Consider the following 15,743-nt stretch of genomic DNA (forward strand, 5'->3'; position numbering starts at 1 on the left):
TTTAAAAATCCCTTATAATTTCCCCCCAGCTTTAATAAAATAATTCTCTATATAATCTGTATAATAATAATAATAATAATGATAATAATAATAATAATAACAAGAAGAAGAAGAAGAAGAAGAAGAAGAATGGGTCTAAATTGACATGCATGTCAATGATCATTTTTAGTGTTTAACCACAATTATTATTATTTTTATTATTTATTATTATTATTATTTATTAATTTTTGTCCCATACATATATAGATAGATGACAAACTAAGGGGAAAAAGAACATAAAGCCTCTTGAAGTAGGTCAAGTCCCCAAAACAGAAGTGTCTGAGCTCTACTTGAGGGGTTAAACCAAAATGCGTTCCATCATTTGGTGTTTCCATGATGGTGAAGGAGAGTGTTATCATACATACCCTGTGTGGGAAGAATGTTAGTTAGTTATAATTCTCTATTTGTTTTTATTCCCCTTTAATTTGTCACCTGACTGTGTACTCAGCTACTGTATCTGTCTGGGTTGTGTAGGCCCATTACTTTCATTACATTTTTTAATGTTTGTAGTCTGAACAAAACCTGTTATATTGCTGAGGAATTATGTTGTATTTGGAATATAACATGACTGGCAGACAGATAGATAGATAGATAGATAGATAGATAGATAGATAGATAGATAGATAGATAGATAGATAGATAGATATAGTGTGTTGATGAAACTATACTTTAAGTGAAATCCGTTTTTATGCGTTACATTAACATACACTGAACAGGACTTCTGTACTATACACACTTTAGGTCAGCTTAATTATTTAAACTTAAGATATTTGCACTGCGACTCTACTTCTAAAAAACTGTACAGTCCCTCCGTTGCACCTTTTGTACATACTTTTTGTGTCCTTTATATTCTACTTTGTCATTATATATATTTGAATTGCTTCTAAATTTTATGTTCTATTCTATATAAATTCACTACTTCATTCTTCATTTATGTTAATTGTTTTGCACCAAAACACCAAGACACATTCCTTGTATATGTGAATGTACTTGATAATAAAACTAGATTCTGATTCTGATTTTATTAACTGGTCTAATGCTGCCACCCAGTGGCTTATTTACACCTCTCACGCTTGTGTCTCAAAAGCAACAAATATTGGACGCTGGACTGACTTTATACATCAGAATAAGAAAAGGGACTTATTGCTAAGTAGGCTTTCACTTACAAATAATTTGCTTTTGTTTTTAGTGCATACATTAGACACAAAAAAAACATATAATGAGGAATAAAAAATAAGGTAAAGTACTGAAACACCCTTGAACTTAAATGTAGAATAGAATATGTAAAAATAGAGTCGAGATACTTCAAAAGTACTGCAACATAAAAATATGTACAATTTAGTATCTGCAGTTTTACAAAAAAAACTCAAAGCAGGGTCTGTGCAAAAGTCCACATGCCTGTAGAAAAAAGTAACAAAAATATATTTTAATACACTGGAAATATCTATAAATCGTAAATGCCAAATACAAGAGTAATTACTCCATCTGATTTGACGCTTATAAACTCTATAACCATTACTCCATGTTTCTGTTTGACAAACATATTCAGTTTCAGGGGTCACTGAGGCTCTAGCAGCACGTGACCCTGTTTCGGCAGCCCATCAGTTTTTCGGTTTCGATATAATTGTTGTCCTAATGTGAATCATGTGACAGTCAGCAGCAGTTTGAGTTATGATCTTAATGGTCTATTGTTGGCGGATGTAGGAGTAAATGAGGAATACTTTACTGCAGTTATGAGCCAATCATCGGTGTTAATGCCTCATCTTCAGTCTGTTATGGCTCCAAAATCACGTGCTCTCCATATGACCACACCTGACAAGACATAATCACCAAAATGCATACATGTCAATATTTGAAGAAAAAAGAAAAAAAAAACTTAAAGCAATAAATACACACAGTTCACTTTAAACCATTTTTATGTCTTAGTTTTTAGCGATGTGTGTGAGACTTATATTTAGAAATTTAAATTTCCGTTTCTAATGGCCCATACACTGTGAGTCTGACACCAGCCTGGGAACTGGCTGCGCACTGGACTGTGCGTTATCCGGTGTTTTGATGTCTCGATCGGTGGAAACGCAACCGACCAGGAAGGAGAAAAAGTAGCCTGATTTGTCACCTCGACACAATACACTTCCACTATCCACACACACAGTTTTTCCTCTGATGCGCACCAGGAGGCAGAGCGCTGTGGAGGAGAGGATGTGCCTCAGACTGAAAAGTGTGACTGTTGTCTTACCTGCCATGTCATTAGCCTTGTGTTACCGAGCCAAACATGTATTTATTTTATTTTTAATATTATTATTAAATGACTTTGGGAGTCTAAAACCAAATAGATATTTTACCCAAACCCCGCGCGCCAAGGGCTAAGTGAAGAATTTCCATCGAGCACTTGAAAAGATGTTTAATAAATGTCTATTACATGTCTATTTTACTGTAGACGTTTACATTTATTTGTCTTCAGACGTTTAGATTTTGGTTATTCAAGGATGAAAAGTTAAAGTTCAGGACATCTATTTTAGCCCAATTAAAACAGCAAACAGGATATGTGTAGGCCTATGTAACAAAACTAAACATTCATAGTGTAAACACGGGGGTATGCAGTACTTTTGTAAGTTATTTGCAGGGTTTTCCATTTTTAATATATTTAATGATTATTTCAATATATGGTCTACAATCGGCGATGAATTCTGGTCTATAACAACAAACAACGTGGAAAAGATGTTTAAATGTAGTCTATTACTCCGTGGGATAAAAAAACAAACATATTTTGTCATTTTATACTCTCCAAACTTATATATTATAGTCTAGAAATGATCTTAGATGCAGATATTTCCCAGAGGATGTCAGTCTAGTGTGACCCTCACACTCCTGCAGAACAGGACGAGCTCAGTCTGGGCTAAATGGGCACATTAATGGGTCATCACCTATTAGCCGGACAGCCGTTAATAGGTGTGTAACACATCAAAGGCACGCGTTTGTGAGGCTTGACCAAATCCACGGAGCTGTGCAGAAGGGTGGGGTGCAAGGGGGTCGTTTTGTGTCTGTCAAGCGAAGTATAAAAGCCTCTGGTGTCCTGCTTTTCACCACTGTCGAGGAGAGACTTGAGTGAGCACACTCCCTCTGGCTCTGTGTTTTGAGAAGAATGGCATACGGGTTGGATTTTGCAGGTAACCTTCCGGAGATGAACACGTTTTACTCGGGACATTATTGGCCCGCTGCGCGCCTGGATATGAACAACAACGACGATTACGCACAGGACTCCAGCAGAGGTAAATGACTGAATACCTTTATTTTGTTACACTTAGACAACAGCTAAGGGGAGATAATGCCAACATTTTCTCGTTTTTTGTTTTTGATTGTTTAACGCTTTGAAATGTGATCTAATTGGCTTTTTCTTAAAAAAAACAAAAAAAAACAAAGGAGGGAAAGAAAAAAAATGATCAAAAAAGCTTAAAAGCTTTTTTAAAAAATATGTTATAGAATTATTATTAATTTTATTTTATTTTTTTAATTTATTCAACATAAAGAAATGTCACATAGAAAACACAACACAGAGGAGATGATCAAAATAAATTCAAATACGTATCATTCCTTTGGCCTTTTCATGTCCATCCTCAACAAGTCTAAGTATATCCTACTTCACAGAGGTCCCTACTAATTCAGCATATACCTCTAACTTTACCATTATAGTCTAATGAAAAGAGTACAAGAAATATATGACAAAACAGTAATAATAATGGTTAAATACAAAGTAAAATGAAAAACAAAACAGAGAGTTAAAGGAGAAATTAAAGATATGCTTAAAAAGCAAAAACAAGTGAATTATATCAAAGAACATTTTACAGGTCATTTACTTTTTTCCCCACTTTTGTTGTGCTGTTTTTTTGTATAATTTTGTTGTACTTTTTTTTTTTCAAATACATATTTGGGTTATTCCTTTTTAAGTTGCTCCTTGCCTGCTTCTGATGTTTTTGAAAAAGATTAAGCCACTTTGCACAGGTTTCAAAGGGTTAAATATTTCAGAGTTTTACCATGTCCTTGAAAGTCCATCTATACACACACATCTCCAAATTTACTGTCTCACCTAAAAATGTGTTTAATTGCAATTCAGAAGTCAGAAAAACGAACAAGTAACTAACATTTTGCCCTCTCCCTGCAGTGCGTCATGATGCTCCCCACAAGATGCGCTCGGACACCCAGCGTCGCCGGAAGCGCACGACCTTCAGCAAGGCACAGCTGAGCGAGCTGGAGAGGACCTTCTCCATCACACAGTATCCGGACATTAAAATCAAGGAGTCTCTTGCATCTATTACTGGGCTTCCAGAGTCTAAAATCCAGGTATGACATGTGCTTCACAGACTTCCCATGCGTAATTTTGTATAATGCTCCAGTGTGCCATTACAAACGAATAACCGCATTTCATTCTTTACAACAGGTCTGGTTTCAAAATCGACGCGCGCGCTATTTCAAGAGCAAGAAACCAACCAGAGAGGTCCCCAGACCCTCCACAGTCAACCCTCATCATGAGTTGTCCTACACTCAAAGTCCCAGTCCACTTTTACCCCAGATGACTCCGTCTTTCCATGCTGCCAGCTTACCGTCCCCACCAGGCTACCCTGCTCCAAGTCTACCTCAGTCCACCAGGCTCTCAAGCATCCTGGGTATCCAGGCCATGTCCCTGCCCGCACCAACATCCCCTGTCGCTGCCGACCAAGCTACATCCAGCTCCCCTTATGGTCTCCAAGGACTACCCGATGATCACTACAGTCAAACTGCAAACTTCACTGATCACTGCCGGGACGTGTTCCCACATAGCGGGCTCAGTGAGTGGGATCTCACAGAGGACTTTGAGGCTTTCCTCAGGGGTGCACAGGGACCCCAGCCTGAGGGGAGCCGCTGCGCTGCGGTCGGACATCCTGGACCCAAGGAGAGCGTCCCAGACCATCAGAGCTTTTCCAGCACACACGAGTCCTTGGACGACCTGTCCAATTTGTGCTTTCAGGACCTGGGCGATTTCAGTCTGTCGGATTTAGACATTTCAGCGGCAATGATAGATTATCTTTTGGGTTAAGTGATGAAAGAAAAAAAGGCTATTTAAAACCACATTGTAAATAAAGCTGTAACAGCTAGACCAGAGATACTCAACTTGCTTTGCTTAGGGGCCATAAAAAATGACAGGAGGCCAGTGGCCAGTAGCAGCAGCCCCATACCTGATTTTAGGACTTTAGGACATTTCTAGGATTTTAGGACATTTTTAAGGGTTTTAGGATGTTTCTAGGATTTTAGGACATTTCTAGGATTTCAGGACATTTCTAGCATTCCAGGACATTTGCAGAATTTTGGGACATTTGTAGGATTTAAGGACATTTCTTGAATTGTAAACATTAGGGGCATATCCTCCACTGACACTATTTTTTTGATAAACAAGCTCTATTTTTATGCAGTTTTATACACCCTGGCACCTTATGTAGCCTATGCTAAAAATACAAAAAAAAAATGTAGATCACTTTATTTTTACTTCAAATTAAAATACGGTTGGAGGGGGCAACCAGTACACTATCAGGGGCCAGATTTAGCTGTAAGTTGAGTGTCACTGAGCTAGACTATTTATGGTGAGACTTTCCTGAAGAAAGGACTTTCTGAGGTGAATTAAATGTATAGATTAAGTTATTTACAAAGTGTACATAAATTTTACGAATTAAAATATTAACTCTGAAATTGTGTGTGGTTTTCATTCATAACGTCTACTGTCCTCCTCGTCATCACGTGGCGCCGTGGCTTAGTTGGTTAAAGCGCCTGTCTAGTAAACAGGAGATCCTGGGTTCGAATCCCAGCGGTGCCTTTTCCTCGCAGGTTCAATGAACAGTGCTTGCAATAAAGCTACTACATTACACGGAAATGTTTAGTCAGACTGTAACAGCTTTTTTTGTTATCCTATAATAACAAGATACCACGGTAGCATGAAGGAAACATGCATCACAGTGGGAACCGGAAGTGATTTCCTGAGTGGTTTTCAGCTCGTTAAAACAAAATCGATATTAAAATGTTACACGTAAAGGTAAAACGAGTATTTGAGTAAGATATCTGGTCTCTACGGGGAGTCAAGCCTGCTAAAGTTCACTCAGTGTTACTCACAAGCTGCATAAACGCTGTTTTTGTTGACATGTTTGCAGTCACGAGCGCTTCTTCATTCCAGACTTTACGTTCGGTTTCGAACGTGGCTCAGCCAATCAGGAGTCGGTTACTTTTTGCAACCGAAAAAGTTGTCCGGGGAAGATCTGATGGAGAGGCATTCATGAACATAAAATACTACTACTACTACTACTACTACTACTACTACTACTACTACTACTACTAATAATAATAATAATAATAATAATGCATTTTATTTATGGATCGCTCTTCAGGACACTCAAAGACGCTTTATCACTCAAGCGATTTCAATAATATTCGTGACAAAGACCGAAGACAAAATAGATCAAAGAAAACAAATGGATTCATTGACAAATCTAAAATGAAAAAGCAAAACATGATATAAGACTGACTTTATTGTTTGCTTGTATTCAGGCAGCAACTATGCATCAGTGTTGCATGAATGCAAACAGAACACTGTAATAAGAAGTGTTAGAAATTATGTTGTGTGCATCCTACATGGAGACAGATGTAAAGTGAAATGCTCTCTTTTTTTTACTTTGTGTATTTATTAGCCCTCCCTTGTCCTCCCTTGCAGTCTTTTGTCCAGCAGATGGTGCCCCTCTTTCAAGAGCGCAACAGATGACAGGAGACGTCAGCAGGGAACAGGGTCACAGTTCAACACAGGCCAACAGTCTTTTATTCTTTGTAAAAATGTAGGTAAATATATTGACCAACAGTGGCCAGTGTGTGCAGGTACAGTTGTGTGTCAGAGAATTAACAGGTATATATCAGTGTGACCGTTTATGAAAACAAATTTGACTTTAAGACTTTGAACACTTTGAAACCTGGATCGACATCACTTTCTTTTATTACGTTCAGACGCCCTTTTACAAATGTTAAAACCTGTGAAACCTGAGCAAACTGGGTTAAAACATGGCTAAAAAAAAGTAGCGACTCACTTGGCAAGAGATGTTGAGCAAATTCTCCGCTGTGAGAATCCAAGGACAGAGGGTGTTGTGTGTTTTGTGTTGTAAAACCTTCAGAGGCAAATTGTAATTTGTGATAATGGGCTGTATAAATAAAACTGAAGTAAACATTTAAACTGATAATTGACCATTAACAAAATCTGATTTTTTAGAATTCGGCTTTGGTAGCTGGCAGGGTCAGTGTTAAGGTTATGGGTGTATTAATAGCAATCTAGAGAATTAATTTGTGTGTGTGTGTGTGTGTGTGTGTGTGTGTGTGTGTGCGTGCGTGCGTGCGTGCGTGCGTGCGTGCGTGCGTGTGTGTGCTCATTTTACGGACAAGAAGAAGATTAAGGCAGTCACAGAACTGAAATGTCAAGTTTATTAAATCATGCACAGTTTCAGCCTATCCACCTAAAATTAGACGGCACATCAGAGGGGGTATTTATTGTGAACAAAATGCAAACTACAAAAATAACACATGCTATTATAAGTCCATACTGTAATTGAGACTTGTCAACATGAGAGGTGCTTATAGTGAGAGTGAATTTCTGTTTTTTTTCTCCGGACTACGGACTCAGTCAGCTGGCCTATCTCTTCTCTGCCCTGGAAGCGTCAGGTGTCTCTTCATGCTCGCAGCCCAGCCAGTATTTGGCAATGGATCGTGGGTAAGGAGGGTTGGCAGAGTCCACACGTTTGGTCTGCAGATCCACTCTGAAGTATTTATCTGCCATCACAGAAAGAAAAAAAAACATACAAACCAAAGGGGGTTAAAGCAGGCAGCACAAAAAAATCACCCTTGTATGTTTTTGTTAGAGATTTCTATCCTGTTTAAAGGCATCTTGACCTAAGGATGAAAATGGCTTCATACCTCTCTTGAAAAAATACACATTTTGGACAGGGGTGCTTTTGTGCTCCTGCGTGGTGGTCTCGCTAAAGATGTCGCTGTAATCGCTATAGTCAAACAAGTCATCATAACCCCACAAATCATCAAACAACACGTGGCGACTCAGCCTTCTTCGCTGTGCACGCTTCTTGCTGGGCCTCCCCCTCCAACTGCTGCGCCTCCTTGTTTGACGAGGAGAAGATGGCGTAGGTTTGGGACTGAGGTAGACTCGTCCCACCATGGCAGCATCTACAGGGGGAATGATACCCTGCCAGTCCCTGCTGGTGAAACGAGGGCCTGTGTGGGGACTGCTGACTGAATGAGGAGGGAAAATAACAGGTGATTAAAGACAAACAGATATGTAAATACACAAAAAAGCACAAAAACACAGCTGAGGCTTACTTGGGCTTCCAAAGAGCTCTATGAAGAAATCCTCCCATGTCTGATCACAGAAGAGATCCGTGTATCGTGTGAACAGCACAGACGGAGAGGACCGGCTCATGTGGACACATTCCTCATGAGAAGGCTGGTGCTTGAACTCATACTGGTAATATTTGTCCCCTGAAGACAGAGACAAACACATAAACAGCAGACATTTTGATATGTCACAGAAAATGCAACTGGCTCTATTTAGAGTTTGGATTGTCAATTTTAGGTTACTAGAAAGAACATTGTGGACTCTCTGTATGTAAATATAAACAGCTCATTCTAAGCTACCCCCCCCAACAAATCGTATTTTCAAGTAATTATAAGCTACTGAAAGCGTAGATCTGAAATTATATTACATATCTGCCAATATATCCCCCTAAAATCCTACATACTGGACCTTAAATCTTTCAGCTGATGAAGGTGAGACTAATAGAAACTACTTAACTGCTGGATAGCATTTTTTTTACATCATGCAAGCTTTGTTTATTATTATTGGAGTATAAGTATTAAGTTGCATGAAATGGAATCACTTCAATAAAGTACAATTCACTCAAAATTGTACTTGTATAAAGTACTTGAGTAAATATAATATTTCCACCACATGTGGATTTGCAACCCCGGGGTTGCGGCCCCCAAGACAAACCGCAAAATAATTGACAACATAAAATAAAAGAGAAAAGTTAGCTTGCAATGGCTGATACTGTTTTCACTTGTAAGTCTGTGTTCGTGTGTGTCACCATGACAAAATGTGGTTCTGGTTACCATTGTTTTTCTACCACAGAAACCAGTTTGAGGATTGATTGATGCTCAAAAGAAGATGCAGATATGAAACTTTACAGGTGTGTACTTGAGACCAAAATGAAGGCAGCATCTTAAGATGGGTGTGGTCTGAGAAAGGGGGGCAGAAGAAAGGGGCTACGAAGTTGGGAAGGAGCCACTGGTCTTCTCTTTGCTGCCATGTTGCACAGAGGAATAACGTTACAGTGATACAGACTGTCAGCATCCGTCAGCCCGTCCACCATGTTCACGCCTATTCGTTTTGAAAGAAATGGGGAAATTGCAACGTTGGTGTCAACTCTATCACTCAGTCATGGAGTTGAGCATTTATGTGGCTGCCCTGCATGCTGTGATGGGGCCGACAATTCATAAAACATTGCTGTTTTAACTACTTGGAAAATATCACACTATCTTACAAAAGTACCTTTGAAAAAGTAGGCTTTTTCTTTGCCACGGTGACTTGGTGCTGGTATGGCAAACGCAGCATCAACGTCATTTGGTATGGCATCAAAGCCGACTGAAATGTCTCGCGGATAGTCCTCATCCAAGACATCGCCGTCAAACCTCCAGTACTTGTTCCCCTTAAGGAAAATAAAAACAAAACTGAAAGCAGTGAGGTTTTATAAAGGGGACAAAGAAAATGAAAAATCAACACTGTATATGGTTCTTTGGGGTTTTTTTCACAGTCAAGTGTTTGTTAGCATGAAAACTGATTTTAATGGTTAATAAACTGGATTCCCATGTAAAGAGCAGCCGTAACTGACTGGGAATCTTAATAAAAACTCTCAATGTTCCCGGACTCTGGAGCAGTAGAAGTTTCTACCTTAAAGATGTAGGACTTTCCCTGACAGTTGATGCGTGTGAATGCAGCGTCGATGGGTCCAGAGATCCCCCACACATCCTGGATGAGTTTAGGGTAACCAGGAAGCATGGACTTGTCATCCAACTCAAAGAAGTATTCACCTTGGAGGAAAAGTAGCCATTAGATTAGCGTTAGAAGGACTGAATCCATTTTATTTAACCAGGATAATCCACAACATTTCAACTGAAAATTAAAAAATATCATGTAAATGATGTCCAGATTTGAGAAACTGTACATAATTAAAGGATGGAAATACTTTTGGACGTCCAGGTTTACCTCTAAATGCAAAGATCGACCCGTTCTTCAGCTGCAGAAAAGCATCAAAAGGTCGAGCGCTGCAGGGCGCTGCGTCAGGGTCTACAGCTGGGGTGGGCTCCTGTGTGGTGGTGGGCTGGGGAGAGGCGGGAGTGGTTGCTGCAACTGTGTTGAAAGTTGTTATGAAAGTTGTTGGTGTGCTCAGGGGAAGAGTCGTCACTGCTTCTGTTACTTCATCTCCTTCCTCGAAGGTATCTCCACGAGCAACTGAGGGCGAAACAGAAGTGCCTCAGTAAAATTTACTGATTTACAAAAGCCAAGAACGTAATTCATTACAAAGAAAATAGTTTATTCAGTGAAATGGTAATATTTGACTGACTTTTTTTAGGGCAGACGGTGTCAAAGTCCCCACAGCAGCTTCCATAGTACACACACATGTTGTCACACTGACATTTCCTCTGCGATGCAAAGGAGCCACAGCGACCCACACAGGACTCTGTGGAAATGCAGGTTGTTTGTTTCAATGTTGATGTAGACTTAGCCATTTAGAAACCAGTGGTGGAAGAAGTACTCATGTCCTTTACTTCATTTAAAGTACATGGCGATGCAAAAAAACAAAAAACTCCATTGCAAGCAATCTAGTGCAACAGTAACTAGAGATTTTAGCCAAGTGGTTCCCAACCTATTAGAGCTCCTCCAGTAGTCACAGGATAAATCTGTGGGGTCATGAGAGGAGAAAAAAAACAAAAAACTAAATTCTGCCACACAAGTATTCCTCAATTTTCTGAAATATTTTCTTTTTTGTGTGAAATATTGGAATTTTTTAGTAATCAACAGAGTCAGAGGCTGTAAAGGTTGAGAATCACTGATTTAATTTTTAATAGTGTGAATATTTTGTGTCATGTGTAAACATTTAATCTGAAAGGTAATTACAGCTGTCGCGGAGTTACAGTAAGTAGCATAACATGGAAATACTCAAGTAAGAATCTGAGAACTGCATTTTAGTACTATACCTCACTTCATACTTTAGATGCACAAAATCATGCACCAGACTCAGAATAACACCAAGAACTCATCATACTTTGAAATACAGGGTTCATTTTTGTATATGTAAGTCTTTGTGATGCCACAACGCACACAGGTGCTTTTTTACTTTTTTCAAGTAAAAACATACTGAACGAATCTATGCTGACGACACAATGTATTAAACACCCCTTAAACAGAATTTAAAAAGCAACTATTTTCATCAAACGCAAAATGTCACTGTTTTCTTAAGTGCACATCCACTGCATGGTGTATGCATCGAAAAATACGTGATTATTACTTTACGCATTAAATAAAATCCTTAATAATAGGCTACACTGTGTTAATTATATAATAATCATACATTTTATATGTCAAATATCTCACCGCAGTGTAATTTACATGCATAAACACATTACAATGACAAGCCTCTAGTCTGTCTTTGCTTTTTAATATTTATTAAATGTAGCTGCATTCAGTGTTCATAAATAATATTTCCCTGAACTTCAACATTAATTAAATTGAAAAAAACACAATCTGTGGGACTCACCTTCCGCAGCAAAGACTGTGTCCAGCAGGAGGACGAGGCCCAGCAGAGCCGCTGCTGGCTTCATGACGACTCACAAAATATCCTGCTTTTACACGACAGTAAAGTAAAAATGTTGGTTTTGAATTCAGAAGGCAGCACTGCGCCTGTCTACACCAGTGAATTACAGTCAGATAATTTTGAGCTGAGTGCCCCACTTTGGGGTGCAGGACTGTGAGCAGATGATCAATAGATAGTTTTCAGTAGCTGTTGACCCCCGGGCATCTGCTCTCCTGATTGGTCCACATTCGGCTGTGATAATCATTAAACTGTGACAGCTAATCTCTGTCCTGTTTTTCCCTGAAACATCATGAACATGCTCACATTAAGGCACAAAATAAACCCACTGATTTACATTTATCAAATTTAAAACCCACCTGCAGCTTTTTTTTCAAGAAAAAATAGATAATCTTGTGTTGACGGCCTGTGTAGCTCAGATGCTTTTCAATAAGGCAAATGTTTAAAATGCAAAATTACAACCCAGAATTGATACTACACAAGTTTGCTATTGTTTTGTGAATCAGATATAAAGTGTGCATCTAACTTCTGGTCAAATGAGGCTCAAACATTGTGTAACCAGGTCAGCCTTTTTCCTCTTATTGATCTCTGGTGTAAAAAAATAACCCCAAAGTAAACAAAATGCCATCCTCCAAATGCATCCCTTAACACTAGAGTTCCTTTTTTTAAGAGCTACAATAAGACAAATTAAGTTTATAATTTTTTTAATCTGTGGAGTACCTGTTAATTTATTTTAGATCATGAGCAACAGATGATTGTCTGACAGATTTGGCACCATGGAGAGGGTGAAACCAGCACATCGCCATCATATTGAAAGATTTATTTATTTATTTTTGTATACAAACTCTTTCTGTCAAAGAGCGTCAGCATTTTTGTCGTCATCTGCACTCAGATCGATGCATTTCTGGCCCTGTAGTCAAGCAGTGTGTCAGCCAGTCGAAATAATGAAGTCTGCATTGTTTTAAAATCGATTTGTCTTCAGTGAAGAGCAGTGAAAACTGGTGAGGACAGATTAGTGGGGAGGTTGGACTTTGCTTTCTCAGTGTTGCTTGTATCAGTCAATGAGGATATTAATACTTGGGTTTCTGCCGTATCCTACTACTTCTTAGTAGTAAGTTAATAAGACATCAATTTTTCTCTACTTCTTTTAACCCCCACATCTCCAGTTTGTAGTGTGTTTTTTTTAGATCTAAAATCAAAGATGAGAGGACTCTGACGACATCATCAGGGTTATTTCTTCAGAGATTAAAAACTTCCTCCTTTACTCTTATAGTACATTGAATGTCATATGAAAATTTGGCATCCCTAAGTTTATAATATATGTATAAGTATGTATAATGGCATGTGGTGAAACATTTAGTGTGATTGGAGACATTTTGAATCCTCCATGCAAAAAATTAGACTGTACCTTTAATAAGTGATAAATTATTATTACAACTCAGACCAAATAATCTGTGCGAACTGAAGATTTTATATGCATATTCTCTCCATAGCTTCTGTCTATTAAAAGTTATATACCAAACACTCAGAGGCAAGAAGTACTTTGTCTCTAAATGTTTGAATTCAGACAAACGTGCAAGAACTGGTTAAAAAATGTCATCAAACTGTCCTAAAGGTAAAAGCAGTGCATGCATGTAGATGCATGCACTGCTTTGGGGAAAAAATTCACTTTTTCTGGAACATGCATAACCGTCTGTACAGCACGAGGTCAACAGGTGTCAGCAAAGCTTCTTTTATGTGGAAAAGTTCCCAACTCTCTATCACTTATAAGGCTGCAGAGGAAAGCTGTCAAAGTGGGTTGGGGACGACCCTCCTTCTGCATTCACGTGGATATCTCTGATGTCTGAGTTTGTGACTCTGGAAAAAAGAATTGGACTCTATTTGGATGGAAGGACTAAACTTTTTATGCGGAAATGGAATAAACTGTTGAACTCTCTAGAAACTAAATGTAATCTGTACTTAAGTGGAAAATAACTGGAAAATATTCAGAATTGTGGGCAGTGGGCATGAATAATTATCATTTAATTTCACCACATTGAGCCGTTATTTATTCTTTTTTAGATTTTTTTTTATGGTTGTATCTGAAACATTATTCTATGTATGTTGTCAGAAAACAAAAAAGCTGCATTCTCCATGTACATGCTTTCTGTGATACAACAAAAGCACTTTGTATTGATTTAATATGGTTGACAGGGTAAAACCAGCTGTTTTATGACTGAACTCCTTGGCCTTATCTCACAAAATAAGTTATAAAAACAACAGAGAGTTGTCAGTGATTTCTGTGTGTTGTGTAAGATCATAAATACTGATACTGTTATGGTATATTGAGATAGTTCTTGTTCCTGTGTTGCTCTTTATTGCTTTACAGACTTGTTGTAACATCTATACGCTCTTGTTTTCGGTCAATAGCAACCTGCCCTTAAAGCTGAAATACTTGTTGTTTTTAGGTTACAGTTTTAGCGTGCTGATACTTGATTCATTTCACTGACTTCTGAACGAAAGCTCCATCTCCATTCACATGCACACAAATGTATAAAACCCGAGTCCTTCACTAAAACATAGCGGAACAGTGGCACAAATAGGGAAGAATAATAAAATCAGCTAATTGATTCAGCAATGTCAATGATACAGCACAGTTTGCTTACATTTTAGCCACCACAAACATGAATTCAGGTAGTTAAGTCATCATGGGCTTGTGTTTGACTGCACTTGTTACAGGGTGACCACAGGTCACCTGTAGCTACAGCAGTCCAAAGAACTAACGGCCACGCTTCGTACTGATGTTTTCCACTGACTCTCAGCCTATTGTCTGTTGTCAAGCGGTCCACCTAGCACGACAAAATGTGCTGAAATACAACAAAATGATCAAAAATACATCACCAGTATTACCGTAAGGCACATTAACAATATGAAACAAAATAAGCAACAATTACCGTGTGCCTCTCTAGGACCACGTGTCGAGTAAAGTTACTCAGCTGTCACAAGTTCGTCATCTGCAGCCATGTTGCTCTTACCCACAATGCCACTGACCTATGACCTCACCACATGCCATCACATTTCCCACAATGCTGTAAACTACACTGGGGTGGTGTTACTCTCTGCATTTAATTAAGACCTCACATAAAAAGCAATACAGTTTTTAACCAATATTTTTTAAAGTACCCTCCAGACACACATTACCTCTGCCTATAATAATAATAATAATAATAATAGTAATAATGATAAACTTTATTTGTATAGCACATGTCAAACAAGAAATGCAGCCCAACGTGCTTTTCTTTAACAAAGAAATTACATGCACCAAGTGCTTCACATTAAAAGACATAGAAGACATAAAGACATCATAAAGCCAGCATGCAAAAATAAAACAAGATCAGAATAGAATACACAGAATGCATCTTCACATGGACAAAACCAACTGGATAATACTAGTAAAAGTAAGATAAAATAAGCATAAAAATAGAATGCATAACATGAGGTGGAAAAATAAAACCCACTGAGATCATTTTAAGAAAAATAAAGCAAAAAATATAGTGTAAAAAATGCATACAATTAAGGAAAATACATTTTAAAGAGGTGCATAAGTTACAATCACTTTTGTCTTGTAACTCTGATAACACAGTAAAGCAGCATTTCTTCTTAAAAATCAGGACTAAAGTTTTAGGTTTGTAGCCTACAAACTGTTCCTCACTTTCTTTCAGCACAGCTGGCACATGCACAGGCCCTGACCTTTGGTAAGACCTGACAAAACTGCTGTCCTTTAGGTAA

General features: G+C 38.4%; 2 protein-coding genes and 1 non-coding gene across 3 annotated transcripts; 2 read left to right on the forward strand and 1 right to left on the reverse strand.

Moving 5' to 3' along the window:
• The first annotated feature begins 3,154 nt into the window (after positions 1 to 3,154).
• LOC148187271 (uncharacterized) lies at positions 3,155 to 6,144 on the forward strand. Its single transcript, XM_088088494.1, has 3 exons — positions 3,155 to 3,308; positions 4,199 to 4,377; positions 4,475 to 6,144. The coding sequence occupies exons 1-3, from the start codon at positions 3,182 to 3,184 to the stop codon at positions 5,108 to 5,110; spliced, it is 942 nt and encodes a 313-aa protein (XP_087944620.1). The 5' UTR covers positions 3,155 to 3,181; the 3' UTR covers positions 5,111 to 6,144.
• trnat-agu (transfer RNA threonine (anticodon AGU)) lies at positions 5,808 to 5,881 on the forward strand. Its single transcript has one exon. It is a non-coding gene; the product is annotated as a tRNA-Thr (tRNA).
• Positions 6,145 to 7,501: 1,357 nt separating the features above from the next.
• On the reverse strand, positions 7,502 to 12,132 carry vtnb (vitronectin b). The gene is made up of 8 exons (XM_042499359.2): positions 11,922 to 12,132; positions 10,728 to 10,844; positions 10,370 to 10,615; positions 10,055 to 10,194; positions 9,656 to 9,812; positions 8,428 to 8,586; positions 8,011 to 8,340; positions 7,502 to 7,866 (listed from the first exon to the last, which is right to left on the reverse strand). The coding sequence occupies exons 1-8, from the start codon at positions 11,983 to 11,985 to the stop codon at positions 7,730 to 7,732; spliced, it is 1,350 nt and encodes a 449-aa protein (XP_042355293.2). The 5' UTR covers positions 11,986 to 12,132; the 3' UTR covers positions 7,502 to 7,729.
• Between the last annotated feature and the right edge of the window lie 3,611 nt (positions 12,133 to 15,743).

The sequence above is a fragment of the Plectropomus leopardus genome, chromosome 15, assembly GCF_026936395.1.
Source record: "Plectropomus leopardus strain MGB_pleo_1.0 chromosome 15, ASM2693639v1, whole genome shotgun sequence".
NCBI lineage: Eukaryota > Metazoa > Chordata > Actinopteri > Perciformes > Serranidae > Plectropomus > Plectropomus leopardus.

Bases quoted from the DNA above. Each gene is read 5' to 3' on its own strand.
- vtnb (XM_042499359.2), bottom strand. From the start codon at position 11,985: ATGAAGCCAGCAGCGGCTCTGCTGGGCCTCGTCCTCCTGCTGGACACA. The intron at 10,616-10,727 runs GTCAGTCAAATA...TTTCGCCCTCAG, and splicing joins CACCGTCTGCCCTAAAAAAA to TTGCTCGTGGAGATACCTTC. The intron at 9,813-10,054 runs GTAGAAACTTCT...ATTTTCCTTAAG, and splicing joins GAAAGTCCTACATCTTTAAG to GGGAACAAGTACTGGAGGTT.
- LOC148187271 (XM_088088494.1), top strand. From the start codon at position 3,182: ATGGCATACGGGTTGGATTTTGCAGGTAACCTTCCGGAGATGAACACG. The intron at 3,309-4,198 runs GTAAATGACTGA...CTCTCCCTGCAG, and splicing joins CGCACAGGACTCCAGCAGAG to TGCGTCATGATGCTCCCCAC. The intron at 4,378-4,474 runs GTATGACATGTG...TCTTTACAACAG, and splicing joins TTCCAGAGTCTAAAATCCAG to GTCTGGTTTCAAAATCGACG.